This window comes from Spodoptera frugiperda, chromosome 2 (assembly GCF_023101765.2).
Source record: "Spodoptera frugiperda isolate SF20-4 chromosome 2, AGI-APGP_CSIRO_Sfru_2.0, whole genome shotgun sequence".
NCBI classification, from domain to species: domain Eukaryota; kingdom Metazoa; phylum Arthropoda; class Insecta; order Lepidoptera; family Noctuidae; genus Spodoptera; species Spodoptera frugiperda.
The window spans coordinates 1,195,168-1,218,405 of NC_064213.1; the positions used below are offsets into that span (position 1 = coordinate 1,195,168).

The following is a 23,238-nucleotide window of genomic DNA, read 5'->3' on the forward strand; positions in this document are numbered from 1 at the left end:
CCGTAACCCGTAAGTACCTATTTCTCATTTCCTACTAACTTTAGCATCCCGAATGAGACCAGCTATGATAGCAACTGAAATGAGTAAGAAACAAAAAACTGGTAAATTGGTATACTGTTAAATAACTATCGTAAGACATACTAAAATAATTGAAAATAACAGCTCACCCACGTGAACTAATTGAGAAAAGCTCTACTAGTTTCAAGTCACATCGGGACTCTTATTCGTCAACTCTTAGAAGAGATACATGATCAGTTATGATCACGCTGCTTTCTTTATTAGCTGACGTTAGTATAAGACGTTATTTTCAAATAATATTCAAAATTTAAGCATAAACGCGCAGTATGAAACGCCGATCGACGCGGGATTCAATGTGAGACACAATAGATTGTGTCTCAGAAACCGACAAACGAGATATTACATAATTGGATTATTAACTTTTATAGCCATCTGCACTTCACAGAATGAGAACGATTGAAAAGCATTATTGCCGTACAGTACCTTCAGCACGAGTTTGCTTGTTATTGAACGAAAACGACACGAGAGCGTGTTCGGCGCTCTGTACCCTTAGTATCAGTTTGCTTTACGTTTAAATTAATCGTAACGAGAGCATGTTCGGCGCTCTGATTCGCCGGCTGGTATAAACCACCCAATCAGAGCGCACTCTCGCTTCGTTTTCGTGCAATGTAAAGCTTCATACAAAGGGTACTGCACTACACTGAATCAGAACGATTGAAAAGCATTATTGTCATACAGGATAATGGTAGTATATGCTGTCAACTATTACACAGTCCAAAACATCTAGAAAGTTGTTAAACATTACCCCCTTTTACAATATTTATACACCATTTCCACTTCGGACTTAATCATATTTAAATTAATTTATATAACTAGCGTTCTCTACTAATTACATATTGCTTTTTTAATGTAATTAAGCATCTAATCCTTTGTGACATTAGTATGTTTTGTGATAGTTCTACTATTTGGGTGATCCTTCAAAAAAATTAAACAAAATGTGGTTATTAATTCTCAAAAGCTCGAACCGTTAATAGTTCTGTGCCCTTAATACCAGTTTACGTTGAACGAGATCGAAATGTGAGCGCGTTCGGCGCTCTAATTGGTTGGTTCAATCGCGCCGGCCAATCAGAGCGCCAAACGCGTACTAAAATTTGCCATATGTACGTTTTTGTTGAACGAACTCGTAAAACAAACTCGTATTAAAGGTACAGATGTTAAAACTCAAATTACAATTTTAAAAACTAGCCCTCTCAATGCTTTTAAACATTAACATTGTTCAAATACTCAAACGAAATTAAATTTTAAGACAATCTGAAAAATATGTATCATTTTAAAAGTGATAGAGATAGCATAATATTTAAGTACGACAATAGAGTAGCTTTTTTAGTATCTAGATTTAATTAACATATAATAATTCTTTAAGATATTATTTGTTATTTTTTCGAAGAAACACCCATTTGTAAATTGTGATGTCTACCATTCCTATAACGCTTTGCTTTCGAAAGTTAAGCACCATAAAAGAAATACATAGGTTACAGAAATTACAATGGAGAAAAAACAATAATCGATTTGCAACTTCATTACAAGACAAATAAGGTCCAAAATTTATTACTTTCCTTAATTTGGTGTACTTTCTTGGAGTCTGAACGTAGTGTGGACGTTTTAACAAATGCTATTATTATTATTATATACTAAGTTACGTCATCGAAACTGTTTAATAATATATTTATTATTACAATACATTCATAATTATTCTAGTGCAAGGTTCACACGTATTCGGATACATTGGATTTAACCAAATTGACCTGTGATGTTTAGTTAAACAGAAGGAAATAAACATGATCCTACTCATGTAAGGCGCGGCTATTAGATTTAACTCTAAAGACTGGGATTTTTCCTTTCCTTTTTTATTATTTTTAGGAGAATGAATTCATATAGCAAGTTAAAGAGATTTGTGACCCTGATCACTAATTTACTGCATCCGATGCATGATATAAAATGCATTAATTTTGTGTTAATTTCCATGGAGTCCGTGATCTCAGCATTTGAGTAATCTCATTCTCGCTAGTCCGATGAAATGCATGTTTAAATAGAGATATAAAAGATTTGTAAACCCTGCACTAGAATATTAACTCGTCTAATAATCATCTAAACGCCGAACCCCCAAACAACCAATTAATCCAAGACTTCAATGGAGACACAAAATCAGCGTTTGAGAGTTCAGCACATATTGGTGCAAAAATACTACAGCCAAGCAAAAATGTACTTTATTTCAATAGTATCAAGAATAGGGAAAGGGGATTTTTGCTTGGCAGTTTGGATCTATAATGTAGGTTAACATACAAGTTTAAATACGGTTATAAGTATCACAAAATTCCACATAGTCCATTACAAACACTAGGACTATATACATGGGTCGATTTAATTATGCTAATCACACCAAACGTCATTGCTATTCAAATATTTACCTTATAACATCCACAATAAGGGTTAAACTTCATCAACACCGAGGACGTAGATAGGAATCAATATAGTTTTAAAAATATAAACATTTAAGTATAACGTAATTATTGCACTGGACACTAATCCTAGGCAAAGTGTTGCCAAGTCAAGACTAACGTATTATTAATAATAGTACTAATTTAATATAATAATTGAGAACAATACGAATACTTGTTTAACTAAGATTTCCATTGATGAGTGGCGCTAGTGTAGTAAAAGGACACTCAGAGACATTTAATGATTACTTAAACTATTCCTTAGTAACGATATTATTCCGAAAACAATTGCTAAGGACTGGGTTAAGTAACCATTAAATGTATCTAATGCGGTAGTTAGATTTAATTTGGACTTTACGTCTCACTAACGCCATCTCGTGAGCACAAAATCATTGAAGATTTTTTAGAATTGAATGCCGAGTTATAATATTGTTTTAAATAAGTCTTACTGTATATAGAATTACGTTGTGATTGATGCGTTCTTTTGTAACGAATGCTAGTTTTGTGACTGTTATGTATTTCATATTAAGTGTAAAATGCTGTTTCTAGGTCTCCCTGTAAACCATTTGCCATATTTTTACAGGTAAAACAATAAAATTTTCCTAATTAAATACATTTCATTGGACTGGAAATATAATAAATAAATATTAAAATTAATTAAAGAAATAAGTTTACGAGCAATTGAAATTACAGTATGTACTAAAACTGTACATTGTGTGTGCAATTTAACTAAAATAAATAATTTAAATATAAAGCCGAGTCGTTTTGGCGGTTAAATGCTTACTTTACCACGACAATACCAACAATTTTGACATAATTTTAAAAAAGAAAGATAAATAAAGAAACTGGACGAAGATTTTTACAATTACGGACACATTAATACAACGCTCATTAAATAATATGTAACTGTGGGAACAATTCCTTGGTTTTTCATTACTTTTTTATTAATTTACAATTAAATCTCACTCGTGTAGCGATACCAAATACGAATGTACAATCGACAAAGTAGTTGGTGACTAAGCAACATTATTTTTGAACTAAAATGATAATTCGATAGTATGACATGAATGGAAATAGTCTTTCGTCATGTAAATAGAAAAACGTCAAGATAAATATCAGGAAAACGTCATTCAGTATTCATTTTTTATGTATAGGTGTCAACTGTAATCAACCGCAGATAACATTATAAACTTCAAAATATTAATAGCTTGCATACTGGGATAGCACCTTTAATAGATAGAGTGATTCAAGAGGAAGATTTATATTATACAAATGCATATTATATTACCATTGCACCCTTGCAAAGCTAGGGCGTGTCGCTAGTTCTTTATAAATGTATTGCTAGTCACCAATCAACTTCGTCGAGTGTACTTAGCTTGTGGCCGTACTTAGTGTATTTTGTATACATACACAACATAATAAATGTACAATAATATAATAATTAATTACATAACGACCAATAAATATTCTACAGTCAAAAATCTAAGGAGTCACAGTCCTGTGTAAGCCCAAATTGTTACAAACAAAAAGCTCCTTTATTACCTCTAATAAAACGATCAATATTGAGTTCTATGCTCTTTATAATAATGGTTGTTATCGTATGTACTTTAGAAACAAATTGGGGTTAACACAAGGACCCGACTGTGAAGTATAAATTGTATCTACTTACTACAAGTACGTTAGGCGTAAGTCTTATTTTGGTTGGACGCTTCATACATACTTTTGTCGAATTGAGATCTGAAACAAATAACGTTTCATTACTTAAATGAATAAAGTACACTTTTAAATACTCTGAGATTACATAGTTAAAATACTTTAAAAACTCAACTGCATCGATCCAATAAGTAATAGTTTAACATAAGGTTTCTAGTTCCATTCCTGATTCAGGTAAATAAGTAGATATTTGATGACGAAATTTTTAACAATATGAGGAAACCATGTCAATAACATATCATGTCCAAGATTGCTACAAGCAAAATATTGCCTACAGTAACAGAATAACATCATAACATAATTTTACGCCATTCTCCAATAGGGGTAGGCAGACATAATCTCTTTAGCTTCATCGACAATCATAAGTCTTTTCATTCATGCTCGTCGGTTAAAAGTAGTATTAATATATCGTCAATCTGGCCGCCTGTCTAGAGGCGCCCTCTATCGACAGTCCCATTCATATCCACGTAGTATAACATTAAAAACGTCATTCAAATCGACTTTATCTACTACTAAACAAAATAAAAGTAACATCACTCAACAACCACCCAACAAAACTGAATACATACCTAAACCATTACTTATCGAGCAGCGACAACCGCAGCGCTTCATCGAACGCCCGCTGTTCCGCTGCAAGCTGCATATCTCTGGAGGCTTGTTCTCTCGCCGACAGCGCTAAAGCGGCTGCAAGCTCCGCGTCCCCATCGGTGTCGAGATCCAGTTCATCTTCCACTATGGGAGCTTCGGGCGAGGTCGGCGAGGTCAGTGACACCGACGCGAGAGACGCTTCTATCGCTCTGTGGAGTACTCTAGCAAGTTAGCGAACTAGCTGGGCTACTGTGCTTTTGTACAAGTTAAGGTTTGTGTGTAGTATTGGGTTAAAACTCAAAAACTGCTAAAGGAATTTTGATATTTATTCTTTTTTGCAGTGTTTTTATTGACTGTACTAAGATCAAGAGATAAAAAAGTAAATAAACTGGCAAACGGCAAACGGATCGCTTGATGGTAAGTGATTATGGACACCGGCAACACCAGAGGAGTTATAGATGTGTTGCCAGCCTTTTAAATGGAGTGTGCTATTTTCTTAAAGGTATAGTGAAGCTGGAATGTACAGCTATTTCCAAATTAATATTTGTATACTAGCACTTTTGAATTCTCCGTGAATCAGTTAGCAGTTTTATAATTCTTGTTACAAATGTGAATTTGCAGGCGAGTAAATATTTAGCGTTTTCGCAACACAAAGTTCTCCGAAAACTGTATAGAATAAAATACAAACGAGAATAAGCACTCTTACCATCATAATTATAATAAAATTATGTAAGTATAAATAGTGTAAAAATATAAGTATAATACAATAAGTAGATACTATATTTTCTGACCAGTTACGGCAGTCGGTTACTTATAACTTAAGATCTCTTATTCTATGTGCAAAATATAATATGTTTAAGAAAAATATGTGCAATATAGCAATCACAAAGTTGCCAGTGTATAAAAAACACACTACTATAATTCTACCACTGAAAACGCCAACGCCTGGAAATACATTAGTTTAATAGTTAAGGAGCTTTAATAAACTGTATTAGTAGTAGTTATACTAAGTTTTATAGACGCCAGCATTACAGCTAAGAACAGGATGTTTATTTATTTCCAATTAATAACGATATGCGTGGTTATCTTCAAACTTCGGATTTAATTTTTTTTTATGTAACAAGCCGGTAATCGAGCACACAAGCCGGTAATCATTTACCATATTTTAAGGGTTGTTGTTCGGGAATCGGGGATTTTTTAATCGAATGTGGTTAAAGATTGAATCATCTGACACATTTTAAATAACTTGCACTAGACATCTAGTCATTATTTTACCTAGTGAGCTTAGGCCTTGTTACCCATGTATTAGTAAATTAAAGTAATAATATGAATGTAGTACCTCTGCAGCTGTCGTTCCTCGTGTGCGAGTAGATGCGTGTCGTGTTCGAGTGTCCGCGGTCGGCCGGGGGACGCCGGCCGGGCGCCGCGCAGCGCCTCCCACACGTCCACCTGCACGGGACAATTACTGATGGTTTAAACTTTGTATCTCAATCAAATGAGTCACTCATTTACTTAGGCGTACTCCAGTAGTCACTAAGCTTTAGGTTTTGTCTCAGGTTTTCTGTAAAAGTACTATAAATACCTATGCATGTAAACATAATTTAATCACGTCAAAATGATTAGACTAATGGACGCAATAATCCATCAAACACTAAAATATCACACAAACCACAGCTAACTTGTATATATTATATGATTAAATTAATTAATATCGTACACCTAGTGTAAATTGTTCTGCTTGAAAAATGATAACAAGACGAGTGCACGTTGAATCAATAACACAAGAAACGTATCAAATGATCAATGATATTTATTTTGCAAATAGGTTACAAGGTAACGCCTTTACACGTCAATCTTTAAAATAACTAGATAAGGCATTTCCAATCGGACTACGTCTGAGAAAATATGTTCGAAACAAAGTCAGAGATCAGTACTCTTTTTTTAAAGTTAGAGCATGTCGGAGAATATGCATATTATTTTTTTACGAACACTTTACAAAAGTCACCAACTAACCTGATCATCCTGCGTGCCAGTCTCCATCAAGCTCTGCTGTATAGCATACTGCAGCAGCCCCTCCTCGTCATCGACTCCGCAGGCGAGGCGGTCGTCGGGCCCGGCCGAGTCCCGGTACCCGCGGCCCACGGCGAAGCACTGGTCGTCCACCACGCACGACAGTCGGTCCCCCTCTTGTATACACTCTATGTAGGGGACGGGGGTCTCCGTCGCGAATATGTTGCCGAATGTGATGCGCGCGTTTAGCACGTGGAAGAGGGGGATTTCTGTAAGAGCGAGTAAAATTGTTGTTTAGGTGGTTTTATAAAAGTTTATGAGTGTTTACATGTGGTAGAGATAATGGTCTTGCATAAACATTGCCAAAATAAAAGTTTGTATTCATTTATTTCTTTAATGTTTAACTCCGAAACTAAACGAACTAAAGAGTCATGTTTTCTTCGCGAAGACCTTGTAAAATGTAACGTCAACTTTTCATATTGAAAGTGACGATTTACAACGGAATACGGATATAGTAAGGAATAATTAGATTTAGATTTCAGCCATGATCGTCCCACTGCAGGGCAAAGGCCTCCCCACCAAAGAAAGGAATAATCGCGAACGAAATATTGATGATCCCTACACATGAGATTATTCACTCAGCTTGTAGAGTGTAAATAAAACATACACAAGGTATAAAACTTACCAATTTTAACAGGGAATCCGGCTGGTAGCTGCATTTGGACGAAATCTTTTAGCTTAGCGAAGTGTGGTGACGATATCGCGGCCATCAGGTCGAGGATCGGCATTATTTGTTCTTGTAACTGAAACATTCAGATGATTATAAATATACAATAATATGATCCTACTAATATTATAATTGCGAAGGTTCGTGAGTATGTTTGTTACTCTTTCACTTCAAAACGGCTGAAGGGATCGGGATGAAATTTGGAACAGGGGTTGATTATGGTCTGAAATAATACATAGGCTACTTTTTATCCCATGAGAACACAGACGAAGCCGCTGGCAGAAGCTAGTATACATAAATACCATACGTGTACCTTTACTTTTTTGTAGTCAGTGGATCGTATCAGATTTTTTTTATGAAACACGCCGTAAATCGCCGCCGCCCATGGACACTTGAAGCACCAGAGGCGTTACAAGTGCGTTGCCGGCTTTTTGGGGATTAGGAATTTAAGGGTTTTTGTTCGGGAATCGGGGATTGGGAAGGTAAAGCCACAGGCAGAAGCTAGTATACATAAATACCATAAGTGGATTAATAAAATTTTACTATTTTGTTGTGTATTCGTGTCTGATGCCAAAAATAATGTATTTTCTTTCTTTACTGACCTCTAAAGGATAATCCTCACAGAGCCACAGCGTAGCTTTGAACTTCTGCACCTTGGTGGCCACCTCCCGCGGCCTGCCGATGTCCCGGTCGAGCTCCGCGTCGGAGAAGTACTCCTGCCAGGTCACCGGGATGTACGACAGGTCCTCGCGGGACCTACTGCTGCGGGGACTCGGAGACTCGTCCTGTAGTAGTGGCTGGGATACACAGACAAGTATACATTAATAATATTCGTGTAGATCAAGTTTAAATAATAGGGAATATGTCACGTTCTTTGAGAATGCTCAACTAGTTTCGAGGAATGCCGGGGCTGTTAGGAAATAATTTAACCATCGTTAGCCACATCATAGCTTACCACCAGACTGATTGCCTAAATCGACCTAAATTGGAAACAAAACTGAGTTTACATTTTATCGGTCCCACTACAATTCTGTTTTTTTTTAAGAAAGTATCAAAACTCTTACTTTTAAAACTAGTTATAAGTTTACAAACAATACCTTCTCGGGTAACAAAGGCGAGTGTGCCTCAGGGTCTGCGAGTGCCAGTAGCCCCGCCAGTGGAGCCCGAGGCGCGGAGTGCGCGGGGCGTGCGCCCCCCGGGCCCGCGCCCTTCACGTGCTCCGTGCGAGTCTTCGACACGAGCTCCACGTTGTTAGCTCCGAACACTTTGCACTCGTAACCGTTCACGTTCTCTGTCTTGTCCTGTCTCCAGCCCCATATGCCACTCTTATTTCTGTAGGTAAAATATTTTGTGTAAATCCGGTGTTTGTAGTCGATTTTTAACTTAAAGACTTAAGAAGTAAGGTTGAAATTGTATCAACGAACTAAAACAGGTTGACATAGCTTGTCGTGCGTAACAAGTTTACTACATGCGTTTCATTTAAAAGTGTATTTTGTGTGAGACAGTTGCTTTTAGAAAGAGTTTTATTAGGCACATGTATATGAAAGAGTTTTATTAGGTTATAAAGAGAAATAAAAAAAAACAATACATAATTTAATCCACTTTAACACCCAAACGACTTAAAACTACACTAGCGCCACTCAAAAGTCACTACAGCTCACCTTTCGAAGCTAATTTTGTCTGTATCCAAGTAGTTGATAGCTAGCGGCGCGGCCAGGCGTTGCTCGATGACGTGGGGGGGCGGCGCCGGCCACTCTCTGTCTCCGGACATCGGCTCCAAGTACTCACACCATGATGTACCGAGCTCATGGTCTAACTCCATTAAACTTGCTGTACGACCTGTAAAGAAATTGGGAGTTTTAAGAAAAAAATAACTTAGATGATATAGATGGGCTAAATTATTTAATTATTAGTCTAGAAAAATGTTGAAATACCTTGTCAATAAGATCTCAAAGGGTGTGTGATGTGCAGTTTTTTCTTGCAATATTAAAAATGCAAAAGTATGTTTGGTTGTTACTTCTTAAAGCTTTGTTTACTGATATTTGATATTTTACATACATCCTCCACTCTCCACTCTCTCTCTCTCTCTCTGTACTCCTGAATGCGAGAATGAAAAAGGACTAAGCAAACCATTTCAACGTGGATAAAGCCACAGGCACTTTTTTTTTTTTTTTTTTTGTACTAGCCCGCTCCGTCGCCCTAGATATAAACATGAAAACACCGGAACATTGAAGTCCGGCGCGTCCCAGGGACATTAATGACTGTCTTGGATCCCGCAACGAAATAAATCAGAAGATATTATTAGAGGCGACATACTTTAGTAATATATAAAGGAAACAAGAACTCACCCTGTCCTCTAAATATATAGGTCCGGTCTCCCCTCTGCCAGCGGTTGTTGTCGAACCCGACCAGTGTGGTGTCGACGCGCACGTTCCCGCCGCGCTTGTACACCTTGTACGTGTCGAACGGACACATGCGTGATACTAGGGGCACTGTGGAACGATATCAAATTAGTGTTGGAGAATAGTTTAAGGGTATGAAGGATTTTCAACTTTATTAGTTTGGGATATAGTCGAAATCTATTGAAAAAATTACTGTTTATTACTTCACTTTTACATATGTTCTTGCAGTCACATGTAAAATGAACAATTGTTTAGCTGAATGATTTGTTTTGTTTGAATAAATGAAGGAAATTTAATGCATAAAGGAAAAAAATGCAATAAGACCAAAAAGAATTTGTATTATGTATAATATCTTTTTTTATGGTATATAAGCCGGTAAACGAGCAGGCGGATCACCTGATGGTAAGCAATCGCCGCCGCCCATTAACACCCGAAACACCAGAGGCGTTACGAGTGCGGTGCCTTTTGGGAGGTTAGGAATTTAAGAGTTGGTTGAATGGTGCTCTCTCATACTACGAAACACAACGCAAGCCTTTTTACTGCCGGTTTATCTTTTACTAGTTAATACACTAGTCGTCTAGCCACACAACATTTATAATAACTATACTGGTTCCTAAACATACCCCAACTAGTGAACTCCCACTTCATCTCGACATAGAAGTCTGGCGCGAGACTGAGCCGGCGCAGTAGGTCCGGTATACCACCGGAGCGCAGCACGTGGCGCTGGTAGTCTCGCCGGGACAGCACCATCGACAGCAGCTCCGGGTTACCCGTGGACGTGGCTTCTTGGACCGCTGCAAAGATATTGTAGAGTAGTTAGTTGTTTGAATAGATGTTGTTTATGATAACGAAAAAGATATTTCAGATACTCGAATTCAACAGTACACTTAGTATGTGGTTGCTTTGATTGGTTGGTTTATTCCAGCCGGCATTGTGTTTTAAGTCCCAAGTAATAGGGGGTGAGCCTATTGCCATATACTGGGCACAATTGTAGACTCCGTGCGAGAAATTTTAAAAAATCCGAAAAAAACCCAGTAATACTTTATACGACCCGGGAATTAACCCCGAGACCCCTTATCAAGTCGCATTTGCGACCATGCGACCAACGAGGCAGCAAAAGAGTAATAACTGATTTAATTATGTAGAAAAGACAATTCTAAAGCCTTAAAGGTCCTTTAACCCGTTGTCTGTCGGAACGCAGATCTACGCGAGACACAATGTGTCAATCCGTTTTCTATTGTGTCTTATATACCGACAGACAACGGGTTAATGGAACTCCACACATACCAGTCCAGCCATCCTTCTCACAGTTGACATCAGCTCCAGCCTCAATGAGCACGCGTGTGGTCTCCAAGTGGCCGAGCGTCACTGCCAGCAACAGAGGAGTGCGGCCTCTACAGTCTTTGGATTCTAGTTCTTCTTGTGTGAACTGAAAATGGAAAATTAGTGTAAGAAGGTGTGTTATTTATTGCAGGGTCCAGCCCTTAAGTCAAGTGGAGTAACAATATCTGCAAACTAGATGGCTGTCAAAGTCAAAGCATTTATTTCAATTAATCCTAAATTAGGCACTTTTGAAACGTCAAATTGCATTGTCCGTCACTCTGTCTGTCAGTGAAGGTACAGGTACTCGTTCCAAAGTGTAGCTTCGCGTGATGGTTGAATACCAAGAGCTGAAGATCAATATTAGAGAGACTTATGTGTTCAGTGGTAAGCAGGGCTTTACATTATATGGGTAGTACATGTTTTGCCTTTGGCTGCCGACAGAAAATTGTTGAAACCTAAGTGTGGAAGAGCCATGTTTCGGCACGAATGAGCCGGCTCGACTGGAGTGATACCACGACCATACAGAAAACCGACGTAAAATAATGCTCGTGTTGTGTGAGTGAGGATACCGGAGGTCTAATAACTCAGTTTCTCGACTCCCAACAACCCTTAAAAAACTAACATAGGTCACCAGTAATTTACATAGTGGTTAGGGTGTTTGTTAATTAACATTTTACTTATTTGCTGAGGTTTTCGTTTCCAAACCACAGATTGATAGTTTGATAGCAGTGTTGAAATCCTATAAGTTTCTTTTTTCTGACAATTAATTACCAAATGATTTCAGTGTGAAACTAAGTTTTAACGATTTACACAATAAGTAGACATTTTGAAATGAGAAACTGTGTTACAATACCAAGGACACAGATTGTAGGATGATCTCACAGATTAGATAAGATTTGGTTACCATTGATTCATTCATGTGTTTCATGATAAAATCATGTTTGCTTTCACAAAGATACCTAATTCACTTATGCTATAATTTCTGCTGTTTTCTGATGCCTATGGTTAGCTACTGACAACTAGCTTATAGGATGGTTACATTCAGTAACTTTACTAGTCCTAAGAAGGTCATTTAACATTTAGTTACACTACTTTTACCCTGAAGGCCCACTCAGTCAAAAGAAAAGGGAAGCCTCATTACTGTCCAATCGCAAACTCTCTAAACCCCAACTCCAAAATAATGCTCCCTTACAGCATGATATGATATTATAAACAAACACAAATACAAATATTTTATTATAGAAAGGAAAACCACAAACAGGAAATGAATCTGAACTCAACATTCTTGCTAACACAGAACATTTTTGTTACAACCAGATGTTACACTCCATGTACTTGTACACGGGTGATTCTTCAAAAAAAAGTCACAAAAAGTTAACGGCGTCCTTATCCTGAGCCAAAAGTTAACAATTCTCCCGATTGAAACACAAAATTTGGTTTCAATAAATTAAGCTGTGACACTGCTCTCAACCAATCAAATATAAATAAGGATGACAATAAGCTACCATGATGCTTAATAACGCGGGAGAATAATGATTTGTTAAATAAAAGTTAAAGTTTTTTGAAGAATCACCCACAAACACTTGTAATCAAGTGACTCATACATCGGAAGCTGAAACTCATTGCAAAAACAACTTGTTTTAATCCCAACTAGAATGTAAACATGTATTATGTAAACATTAAACTTTTATTACCCTTGCTGACTCTCTATAACTATCTCAAACTATTTTATGAATACATAAATGTGTTTGCACACAACTGCCAGTCTATTTTCTATCTTATCATCAAGAGGATAAGGTTGAAAATCTAAACAATGGTTGTTTTAGAATCCAATTTTCAGAAAGTCTGTGTTATTTAAAAAAGGTAAAATAGAGGAAGTAATATTATGTGTTAACTCCATTTTCAACCTTCAATTTAGTTCCTAAGGCTTCTTCATAATGAGATTGTTATTGTCCTGTCTGGCTTCATATCACCTTGAGAATCAGTTTAGGTAATTTGAGTGTCTTAAAAAAAGAATGAACTTCAATACACACTAAAGAGGTTTTATCAGTAATAAAATGCAAACCAAACAAGGAATTCTGAATGACTCATACTACTGTGGCAACACAAATAAAGTATCCATTTAAATAAAAAAAACAAAGTATTCCTTCAATAAACCGTTTAGTTATCAGTACGGGGTAAATAATGCGCGTTTTATTATCAAAATATTATCTGTGCTCCTTATTGGCACAACAAGAGGGCCATGGCAGCACTAGTAACTAAAATACAGAATCTGGTCTACATTAGATTAGCAGGCTAATTAGAATGAGCTCGGTAAACACGATTTTTAGCACCTATGTCGGTAAATCGGCTACTGCAGTGGTCTAGCCGGGAGCAATCCCAGGTATAACCTCAAATTGTACCGATTTGACGAGAATTACAGCGCTTAAACTTACAATAAACCATCATAGCATACCTTGTTACCATCCAGATGAGCTTTTAGCTCTTCATGATGATTATTCCACACTAACCAGTGGATCGGATAGCGTCTCGCGACTTCCTCCGCAGTAAATGCCATAGTGTTAGCACATACAATTATCTTACACAAATAAATAGCACAATGTCTACTCTCTACACATATCACTATCTAATTACACGTAGTCACAGTGAGCGCGTTAATTAATTGCAATTAAAACATAAAAATAAGCTAATTTTACGCTCTCCACCGAAAACGACGAAATGTCAACGAAACAGGGTTGGCCGTCAATCGATTCTTATAAGACCAACTCAGTATCGATGGCTACTGGCTACATCTTTAAAACACGATTGAACTTTTCTGATATGTATATAAAAATATACTGTTCATTTGCCATTTACCGGAGTAAATTTATCACTGGAAATGTTACTGAGAATTTCTTAAATTCGCAAAATAAACAATTCAATATCTATTATCTTATAAATCGAGTAGTTGTAACAATCGAGTGGTATGATACGTTTTGTAAAGGTAGCTATCGTATTAATTTCAATATTCGAGTAAGCTATTTTCTTTGTTGTGGACTTGCTAAATATTTTTTATAGCCATGTCCCTACATAGTATATTTCAATACGTTTATGCATTAAGTTTGATAAAAGTTATGATTTCTAACTGATATTTTTCATTAATTCACCACAGGGATGAGGGATGAGAGACGTTTTGATTACAAGCTTTGTAAACGCAAAACCGAATGTCAAAATCATCTGAAGGAAATCAAAATGACAGCTGACTTATCGTAAAATTACAAACTTTACCAAAAACATTGTATTTACGTAACAAATAACAAGTAAATATGTTCTAAGTACAAACAAATAAATTAAAATGAGTAAGGCACTAATATCGGCGACTTTAAGACACCTGGATAGAGCAGCTCCATGTTACTTCGCTCCTACATTTATTGCCGCTAAAACTATAACTTCGAAAGCAACACAGAAAAAGATCGCTGTAAGTTTTAAAAAGTTCGATTTAGAGATCTTGAGAGCAATCAAAACACATTTTAAATGTTTACTTTAACAGTATTTACCGTATAGCATTTAAATAAAGAAGCAGTTGGTTTGTTTACTTTTTAAATGTTTTTTTTTTTAGGAATGCTGCAATATTCTCAATATTCCAATAGATTCCAAGCAGGATGTAGTCCGGCAGGCCTTCTTGGACCTTGCGAAGAAGTACCACCCAGACTCTGGGTCACCAGAAGCCGATATGGACAAATTTGTTGCTGTTGAGAATGCATTCAGAGTCCTCAGTAAACACAACACTGGCGCTAGTAATAAGGAAGAGGTTGAAAAGATTGTGTTTGATATAAGGGTGAGTTGAAAATGTTATATTTGTTTAAGTACCAGGGGAGATACCAGCCTTTCGTCATACCCATTAAATGTAAAAAAAGTATTTCATTAGAAATGCTTGTCCATCAAGCATCAATTTAATTAATTTTATTCCAAGATAAGGTCTTTACATCTAGCTATGATAACTTGGTTAATTGGTTACACCCAAAGTAAATTAAAGGCTACTTATTAAAAAAATTATATCATTGTAATTTAAAAAAAATAAATTGTTTCTATTATAAATACAAAGTGTAAGTTACAAAACATTGCCACTAAAACACTTAATACTTACTGAATAATTCACATTTATTGCAGCACACAGCACCACAACACCGACAGTACCTAAGTTACGAGGGTTATGGACATGGAACCATATTCCAAAGACAGAAGCAGTACACCCAAGCCAGGGCGATGAAGGCAGCCATCAACGTTATGGAACACCGTCTTGAAAAAGCAGTAGCTTCTGACAAAACCCTCATGAAGAAAGGCCAAGGGTATGGCAAGAAACATGATATCAAAACTAAATATGGTTTTGATAGACTAGTAGAGGATTTAATACAAGAATCAATGTCCAAAGGGGAATTTGAAAATTTAAGTGGCAAAGGAAAGCCTTTGAAGAATCAGAACAATAATCCTTATGTTGATTTTACTACACATAAGTTGAATGAGGTAAGTTTTGTTGATAATAACCCTAGTCTTAAAATCTTACTAAGCCAAAGTTTGTGTGTTTATTTGTTTGTTTCTCAATCATGTCAAAACAACTGAAAGGATCGGGATGAAATTTGGAACAGGAACAGATTGTGGTCTGGAATAACTCATAGGCTACATTTTATCGTACAGGAATGCGAGTGAAGCCATGAGCTGAAGCTAGTTTATTCGATAATAGTAAAGAAATACCTACATAGATTATTTTGAAATAGGGTTCCCCAGGGTACCATTTTAGGACCAATTTTTGCTTTCAGGTCCTAATAAACAATGGTTTCACACCAGAATGGATAACATTAGCCAAAGAAATAGACCAAGAGATAGACAGTTTAAAAGAAGAAATCCGTTCAGACAGAATGTACCTTGGCCCTTATCCGTTAAACGAAGAGGATTTAACAAAATGGGAGAGAATATACGAAAGCAATAAAGAACTAGCATCTTCTATCAATATGAAGATAAATAAATATAATTTAATAGTTCCTTTGATGAATAAACAGAAGTTTCATGTGGAATTTGATAAAATATGTGATGAAATATTGAAGAATGGTCTGCATTCTGTTGCTAGAGTTGAGAAAGAGAACATTAATGTGGCAAAATCGAATGAACATGTTGGTAATGATAGTGACGATCTGTTCGGAATATTCTTCAAAGGTTTAGGTGATTTGATCATGTTTAAAGATAAGAATAAGTCTTAAGAAATTCATTGTGAATAGAAAATGTACAAACAATTTGTATTGTTATTTTATGAAGAGATAAATCATTTATTTTTTGTTATTTCATTTTTGTTAACAACTGTAGCTACATATCTGTGATAATATTTTATAGACACTATTTAAAACAGGCAATAAAAAACTCTAAACATATACAAAAAAAGGTTTTATTTCAAACACACTGTAAAACTTAACATACTTATATTTTAAATGGCATTTCATAATCATGCGTTTTATTTAAAGTAATATCATAAAATAGGAATAGGAATAACAATAATAACTTGAACTTCTAAGCAATTCCATAATAAAGCTGGGAACATACTATTAAAACGCAAATCATAATTGTAATTCAATCAAGTGTATAACATTTTGAACATCATCGATGACATTAAAAGTCACCAATCAGTGCATTCTGTCTTGTGGGGTAGCGTCGCGCGTCAATAGTATGTTTCCACCTTTATGAAATAGCGATAGTCAGCCGATTATTGCACTTTATACAATGTAAATAAAGGTGTATATCAATTGTCTTCAGTAAACTAATCAGTATATTGCATAAAATTTAAAAAAATCTTTTTTAACATGTGACTAACAGTTCAATATATAATATTTTATACTTAACTAATAATGTGATAACTTTATTCTTATATACAAATTCGAGGTTCTCTGCATTTCATAATTTTGTGATAAATATATTTCAAGTATAAAAAAAAACTAATATTTAAAGTCGTAAAAAGGAATGTAAAGTGTATATTTTACATACAAAAAACACATATTTGGTCCCATACGATTGAGATTAAAATGTTCAAGTCTATAGTTTCATACATATTCGATTTATTACATAATAGATACCTAAAGGTTTATACTAAACGATTTACTTTTTATTTAAGGTTGACAGGAAGCAATCTTAGCTGTGAGTTTAGTGTCCACTACTATACTAATCATTTAAAAATATGACGGACTTAAATGCATAATATTTTTAACACAAATGCAATGTAATTTGCAGTTTGGCATAAATTTTTAAGCTATGAAAGACTACGTGGACCATTATAAATACTCACTGAACACAATTCATTTGGACAGACCAAATAATTCGACATTTTTAGTGGCTATTTTAGTTGTTGGATCGGCATTTGGATCTTTATCTAAAAGTATTTGACTTAGAAAACACTAAGAAGTACCTCCCATCAACCTACATAGTATGACTGTCTCAGAAACATGGTCCCCTAGTACCTAAGAGTACCACATGAGAGTCCCCTGATGGTTGAGCCGGACCCGGCCGGTGGCGACGAGGCGCAGGGCGCGCGGGTAGGCGCGGTGCTCTGCCTCGTGGATGCGTTCCGTCAGGGTTTCTACCGTGTCCTTCTGCAGCACTGGTACTCGCTCTTGGAGGATGATCGGGCCGGTGTCCATGCCCTCCTGGAGAGGTGATAATTAAACATTGTAAGACATTTGCTTCAAAATGCAACCAATATTTGTACGCCTACTGACATAACAAAGCGACCGATGTGAACTAAGATCAGGACATTGTTATCACTTGATTATTATTAAGAGCAACTCAATACAAAGACATAAGAAAGGTCATACAATTTTAATTTTAATTCCTACATTCTTGCAATCTAGGCAGAAATTACAGCAAACAGACTGTCGCATAACAAGGAAATCAAAGTGAGTCTCTGTATGACTGCGTCGTTTAAAATTTATTCAGTATTTTAGAAACCATTATATTTAACAGCTAAACTTAACTGATAAAATCTTCATATTTATAAAATAAGCATATTTAAGCCTAGAGGTGAAACAGTGTATCTAGCAGATACAAATAACAATAGCAATATAAATCTTTATATCCATAAAATAAGTGCCCACTTACTATAGGTAAAAGTCTACCTACAGAGAAAAACAGCAATGTACGTACATCGACAAAGTGCACGGTACACCCGCTCTCCCGGTCCCCGGCGTCGAGGCACTGCTTCTGCGCGTGCAGGCCGGGGTGGCGCGGCAGCAGCGACGGGTGGATGTTCAGCAGGCGACCGTGCCATCTACGGACAAACATGCTTTTATTATACCGGAAAATATATTCACAAACAGAATATTTTGAAAGATGTTTTGACTCGCTTCTAGCATGCGACAGAAATAGATTCAGAGATATATGTACATACACACTTTTAATATTTTTTTCTTCGATCTGTTGTTGTCTACTCAAAGTAGACTTGGCTAAACCCAATGGAGTCAAATAGAATTTGCTTCTGTTAATTTTCCACTGTATATGACTTGGTAAAGGCAAGTACAAGACTTCCATGCCAATTCAATATTGAACTCATCAGACGATAATTACTATTAAAAATACAGTACGTAGATAAAACAATAAAGCTACCGCGAACTGTCAAACCTCTTCAATACATTTTCTATCACAACACAATAAAGTTGTAAATCATATCAACAAACTTACTTCTTGACAAACTCGCTGGACAGGATCCTCATGTACCCGGCGAGGCAGACGATGTCTACCTTGTGTGCCTCCAGCGCTTCCGACACGGCGCGGTCGAACTCCTCCCGGGACGCGTAGTCTTTGTGGTTGAATACCTGTGGACGAAAACAATAGTTATAAGAAATAAATTAAAAAAGTAAGGTTTTGCGTGAAAATGCTTAAGTCCACCGGCGCGATCGATTTTCTTTTTATGGTATAAGCCGGTAAACGAGTAGCCGGATGGTAAGCAATTGCCGCTGCCCATGGACACCCGAAACACCAGAGGCGTTACAAGTGCGGTGGGGCCTTTTGGGAGTTAGGTATTTAAGGGTTGTTGGGGAATCAGGGATTGGGGAGATTGGTTAATTGGGCCTCTGATTGCTCACCATCAAGTGATAAGTCTGCTTGTCTAACACCCTGTATCATGAAAAACTCGACATTAAAGTCAAAGTCAAAGCATTTATTTCAATTAATCCTAAATTAGGCATTTTTGAAACATCAAATTGAATTGCCCGTCAGTCTGTCGTCGGTGAAGCTAGGTACTCGTTCGAAAGTATTTAACAAAGACTTACCAGCGCCGGCACCCCGGCTTTCTCCGCGCGTTGCAGAGCGTATGCGTCCTTCTTGTTGCTGACGACGAGGCAGATGTCTGCGCACATGCACTGCGCCGCCTCGCGCGTCGTGTCCAGCAGCGCCTGCAGGTTGCTGCCGTTACCTGACACTAGGACTGCTACCTGAAGAATTAAAGTATTTTATTTAAATTAAAAATAGATTATTGTCACATCTTTAATCACTAAAGGGGCAATGGTGCACATTGCGGCACGTAAAGCCATTCTGCACAAACTTTTTACCATCTGTGTTTTAGGTCCCATGTAATAGGGGTGAGCTTATTACTCAGCACAATTCCAGACCCCGTGTTATTACTGAGAAATCGACAAACCGATGAAAGCCCAGTAATACTTTGCCCGACCCGGGAAATATACATAATATAATATAATATCAGGAAAGAAATAGATTGTTGATGTGTGTAAAATAAAAGATAGTTTACTCTAATCTAACTAATGTCGTAAATCTATTTTGAGCGTCACCTTTACATTGGTGCCTGATAAAGCTGGCATTACAACTTTAACTTAATATTGTTCAGTATTCGAATGATAGCCTATTCGGCATTAAGATAAGATATTATATTAAGATATAATATATATTATTATATTTTATTGCCTAAACACGTCATTAAGTTCTTTATTGCCTTGAGAAACAGTTGCGCAACTTAGCGCAATCACGTGCGCAAACTTGCGCACGTGACACGTGACAAAGATTTATTTAAATCAATTCTTTACTTTATGTGTGTAACTTAAAAGGAAATCAATACTTACTTTCTTTTTAGGTAGAAGCGGCATTCTTCTCGTGAAGTCCATGGCAGAGGCGAAATTGTCTACAACAACACGGGCGCCACCTGCCGGACGCTTCTGTATACTTCCGATCACCATCGCGCCGAATGCACGAGTTGTGTTCATTACCTGAAATATAAATAAAATATTAATTAAATATTCATCGGCATTTGATGATAAAACATAAATGACATCAAGATTTTAAAATACTTGTTATCAAAATGTGTATTAATAGGAAGTGCAATAAAATGCAATTTTTGGGCACAAGTACAACTTTATAAGGTTTCTATTTCTGTGCATGTCTTCCATCTCGCTTGGTGATTAGCCGACGGATTCCTGATTGCTGAACCCTTTAGCCACCAGTGTCGCATATATACGGCACATATTTCCGTGTCCCTGCTGTTCATGTCGTATTGCTGCGATAGAGAACATGTATGATTTTTTTGTTCTATTCACACGATTGCTCCTTCCTTATTTCGTATAGATTTTTTTTTCGATTTATAGCCGCGCGCTAGTGGCACTATATTTGATATTTAACTGGGCGGTTAAAGTGTAAAAGCTATAACTTGCTGCGACAATCGAAGGTGTCTATGCAACTCACCTCAGCTTGATCCTCAGGCGAGACGACGAGCACCATTCCGATACCACAGTTGAAGGTCCGCAGCATCTCCTCGTCTTGTACGGCGCCGGCGTCCGCGATCCATGAGAACACCTGCGGAAAGATAAATGGTATAACTTACTGATGAAAATAAATGTTACTTTACATAGTTACATTATGAAATTAGTACTATCTGAGGGGTTTTATATTTAATGCAAGATTTGTATGAAAATCAATGGAACAAAGAACTGGTAGGTACTTTAGTCTGTGTTGTACAACTTTCTTCTGGGTTGTGGTAGAACAAAAACTGGTACACTAGCTTATGTTATACAACTTTCTCCTGTGTCGTGGTAATGTTTATAATACAAACATACAAGTTTAAGTTTAGACCCAAAACAAGAATGTGTGGTCTACAAAGAGATCTTTTATTTGTACACTATATTGCATGGTGATTGGCGGTATTATGGCCTACGACGGAGATCGCCTATCCATTAGCAATGTATCCAACCGGGTCTTGAAGACACCCACATTACACACTTCAGGAAAGAATTTAGGGTTATTATTAGAACTTATGACGGGATATTTGTGTTAGTGATCATGTCAGCTTAAAAACTTGAATTTAGGGTTGTTTTTAGGAATAATTGTATACGTACGGGGTGCACGTGCCACCAGTGCGCGTTGAGCCGCGCCCGTACTGCGGGCGGTATGGTATAATGGAGTACTGTAGTAATGTATACGTACGGGGTGCACGTGCCACCAGTGCGCGTTGAGGCGGGCCCGCACTGCGGGCGGTATGGTATAATGGAGTACTGTAGTAATGTATACGTACGGGGTGCACGTGCCACCAGTGCGCGTTGAGGCGGGCCCGTACTGCGGGCGGTATGGTATAATGGAGTACTGTAGTAATGTATACGTACGGGGTGCACGTGCCACCAGTGCGCGTTGAGCCGGGCCCGTACTGCGGGCGGTATGGTATAATGGAGTACTGTAGTAATGTATACGTACGGGGTGCACGTGCCACCAGTGCGCGTTGAGCCGCGCCCGTACTGCGGGCGGTATGGTATAATGGAGTACTGTAGTAATGTATACGTACGGGGTGCACGTGCCACCAGTGCGCGTTGAGCCGCGCCCGTACTGCGGGCGGTATGGTATAATGGAGTACTGTAGTAATGTATCCCACCCAAAACGTAAATGTGAAAGGCTGCCAAGTTCGATAATATTGGAATGCGCTTCGCCTATAAAAGAAGTGAGATCTAAATAAGTACCAAGTTCCATACACAGTACGCGGGCAGTGGAAAAATGATATAACAAGTTGGCAAGTTTTCATAGTACTTTAATTATAAACCTACGTAAACGCAATGAGTCAAGTATATAATTTTCTATTAAAACTTGCAAGTTATATCATTTTTAACTGAGGTCTGTGTATGGAACTTGGTACTTATTTAGATCTCACTTCTTTTATAGGCGAAGTATTCCAATATTATCGAACTTGGCAGCCTTTCACATTTATGTTTTGGTATGGGATTTCATTTATTTTTGGTAGGTTTATTTTCTTTTTTTCTTATTTTACTTTACTTTGACTAAATACAAACCTTCGTAACGAATTTTAGGTCGGTACGACCATTGGAAGATATAGATAATTTTTTTGTTTTATGTTCCTTAGGGGTATGAATTTACACCTTCATTATTTTTAAAACCGACTCACACTTGGCCATTTTCAGATTTTTTCCTTTACTTTGACCTAAAGACCTACCTCGGTATGCCAAATTTCAAGTCAATACGACCATTGGAAGTGGTCTAGGTTTTTGATGAGTGAGTGAGTCAGTCAGTCAGTGAGTGTATAGTAAAAATAGCGATTTTCGGGGTGCACGTGTCAATATCTTGAGACCTACCGTAGCGTACGGTAATGAAATTTTGTATTTTAGATAAGTAAGTAGATCTCACGTGCCACAGATACTAGAAATTTCATATGCGTAGATAAAATAGATTTTGAGTTATAGGTGGGTCGAACTTGGCCCGAAATGGTTCGTGTAATATAACCCACGGCCGGTGTGTCGGTTTTTTTGCTCGAACTTGGCGGACACACTGCCGTGTGTCTAGATACGTACGGGGTGCACGTGCCACCAGTGCGCGTTGAGGCGGGCCCGTACGGCGGGCGGTATGGTATAATGGAGTACTGTAGTAATGTATACGTACGGGGTGCACGTGCCACCAGTGCGCGTTGAGGCGGGCCCGCACTGCGGGCGGTATGGTATAA

The 23,238-nt window shown here is 37.3% G+C and overlaps 3 protein-coding genes across 4 annotated transcripts in view; 1 reads left to right on the forward strand and 2 right to left on the reverse strand.

The window, feature by feature from the left end:
- Positions 1-1,179: 1,179 nt before the first annotated feature.
- On the reverse strand, positions 1,180-14,022 carry LOC118268815 (ankyrin repeat domain-containing protein 13D). Its single transcript, XM_035583492.2, has 12 exons — positions 13,735-14,022; positions 11,244-11,385; positions 10,580-10,750; positions 9,903-10,046; positions 9,216-9,393; positions 8,652-8,886; positions 8,157-8,351; positions 7,513-7,630; positions 6,831-7,096; positions 6,157-6,266; positions 4,799-5,026; positions 1,180-4,253 (listed from the first exon to the last, which is right to left on the reverse strand). The coding sequence occupies exons 1-11, from the start codon at positions 13,834-13,836 to the stop codon at positions 4,807-4,809; spliced, it is 1,881 nt and encodes a 626-aa protein (XP_035439385.2). The 5' UTR covers positions 13,837-14,022; the 3' UTR covers positions 1,180-4,253; positions 4,799-4,806.
- A 472-nt stretch (positions 14,023-14,494) lies between these two features.
- On the forward strand, positions 14,495-17,220 carry LOC118268816 (dnaJ homolog subfamily C member 28). The gene is made up of 4 exons (XM_035583494.2): positions 14,495-14,736; positions 14,878-15,096; positions 15,429-15,782; positions 16,076-17,220. The coding sequence occupies exons 1-4, from the start codon at positions 14,614-14,616 to the stop codon at positions 16,511-16,513; spliced, it is 1,134 nt and encodes a 377-aa protein (XP_035439387.2). The 5' UTR covers positions 14,495-14,613; the 3' UTR covers positions 16,514-17,220.
- LOC118268814 (trifunctional purine biosynthetic protein adenosine-3) overlaps positions 16,680-23,238 on the reverse strand; it is a 29,943-nt gene continuing 23,384 nt past the window's right edge. For both annotated transcript variants that reach the window (XM_050703844.1, XM_050703843.1), the window contains exons 19-24: positions 20,985-21,095; positions 20,369-20,512; positions 19,565-19,726; positions 18,975-19,108; positions 18,441-18,564; positions 16,680-17,944 (exon numbers count right to left, since the gene is read on the reverse strand). In XM_050703844.1, coding sequence (XP_050559801.1) covers positions 17,759-17,944; positions 18,441-18,564; positions 18,975-19,108; positions 19,565-19,726; positions 20,369-20,512; positions 20,985-21,095 — 861 coding nt within the window. In that variant the 3' untranslated portion in view covers positions 16,680-17,758. The remainder of the gene's footprint in view (positions 17,945-18,440; positions 18,565-18,974; positions 19,109-19,564; positions 19,727-20,368; positions 20,513-20,984; positions 21,096-23,238) is intronic.

Excerpts from the sequence above, each read along its gene's own strand:
- LOC118268816 (XM_035583494.2), top strand. The coding sequence starts at position 14,614 with ATGAGTAAGGCACTAATATCGGCGACTTTAAGACACCTGGATAGAGCA. Across the intron at positions 14,737-14,877 it reads CAACACAGAAAAAGATCGCT|GAATGCTGCAATATTCTCAA; the intron begins GTAAGTTTTAAA and ends TTTTTTTTTTAG. Across the intron at positions 15,783-16,075 it reads CTACACATAAGTTGAATGAG|GTCCTAATAAACAATGGTTT; the intron begins GTAAGTTTTGTT and ends TTTTGCTTTCAG.
- LOC118268815 (XM_035583492.2), bottom strand. The coding sequence starts at position 13,836 with ATGGCATTTACTGCGGAGGAAGTCGCGAGACGCTATCCGATCCACTGG. Across the intron at positions 7,097-7,512 it reads CGGATTCCCTGTTAAAATTG|AAATCCCCCTCTTCCACGTG; the intron begins GTAAGTTTTATA and ends TCGCTCTTACAG. Across the intron at positions 5,027-6,156 it reads GAGGAACGACAGCTGCAGAG|AGCGATAGAAGCGTCTCTCG; the intron begins GTACTACATTCA and ends AGTACTCCACAG.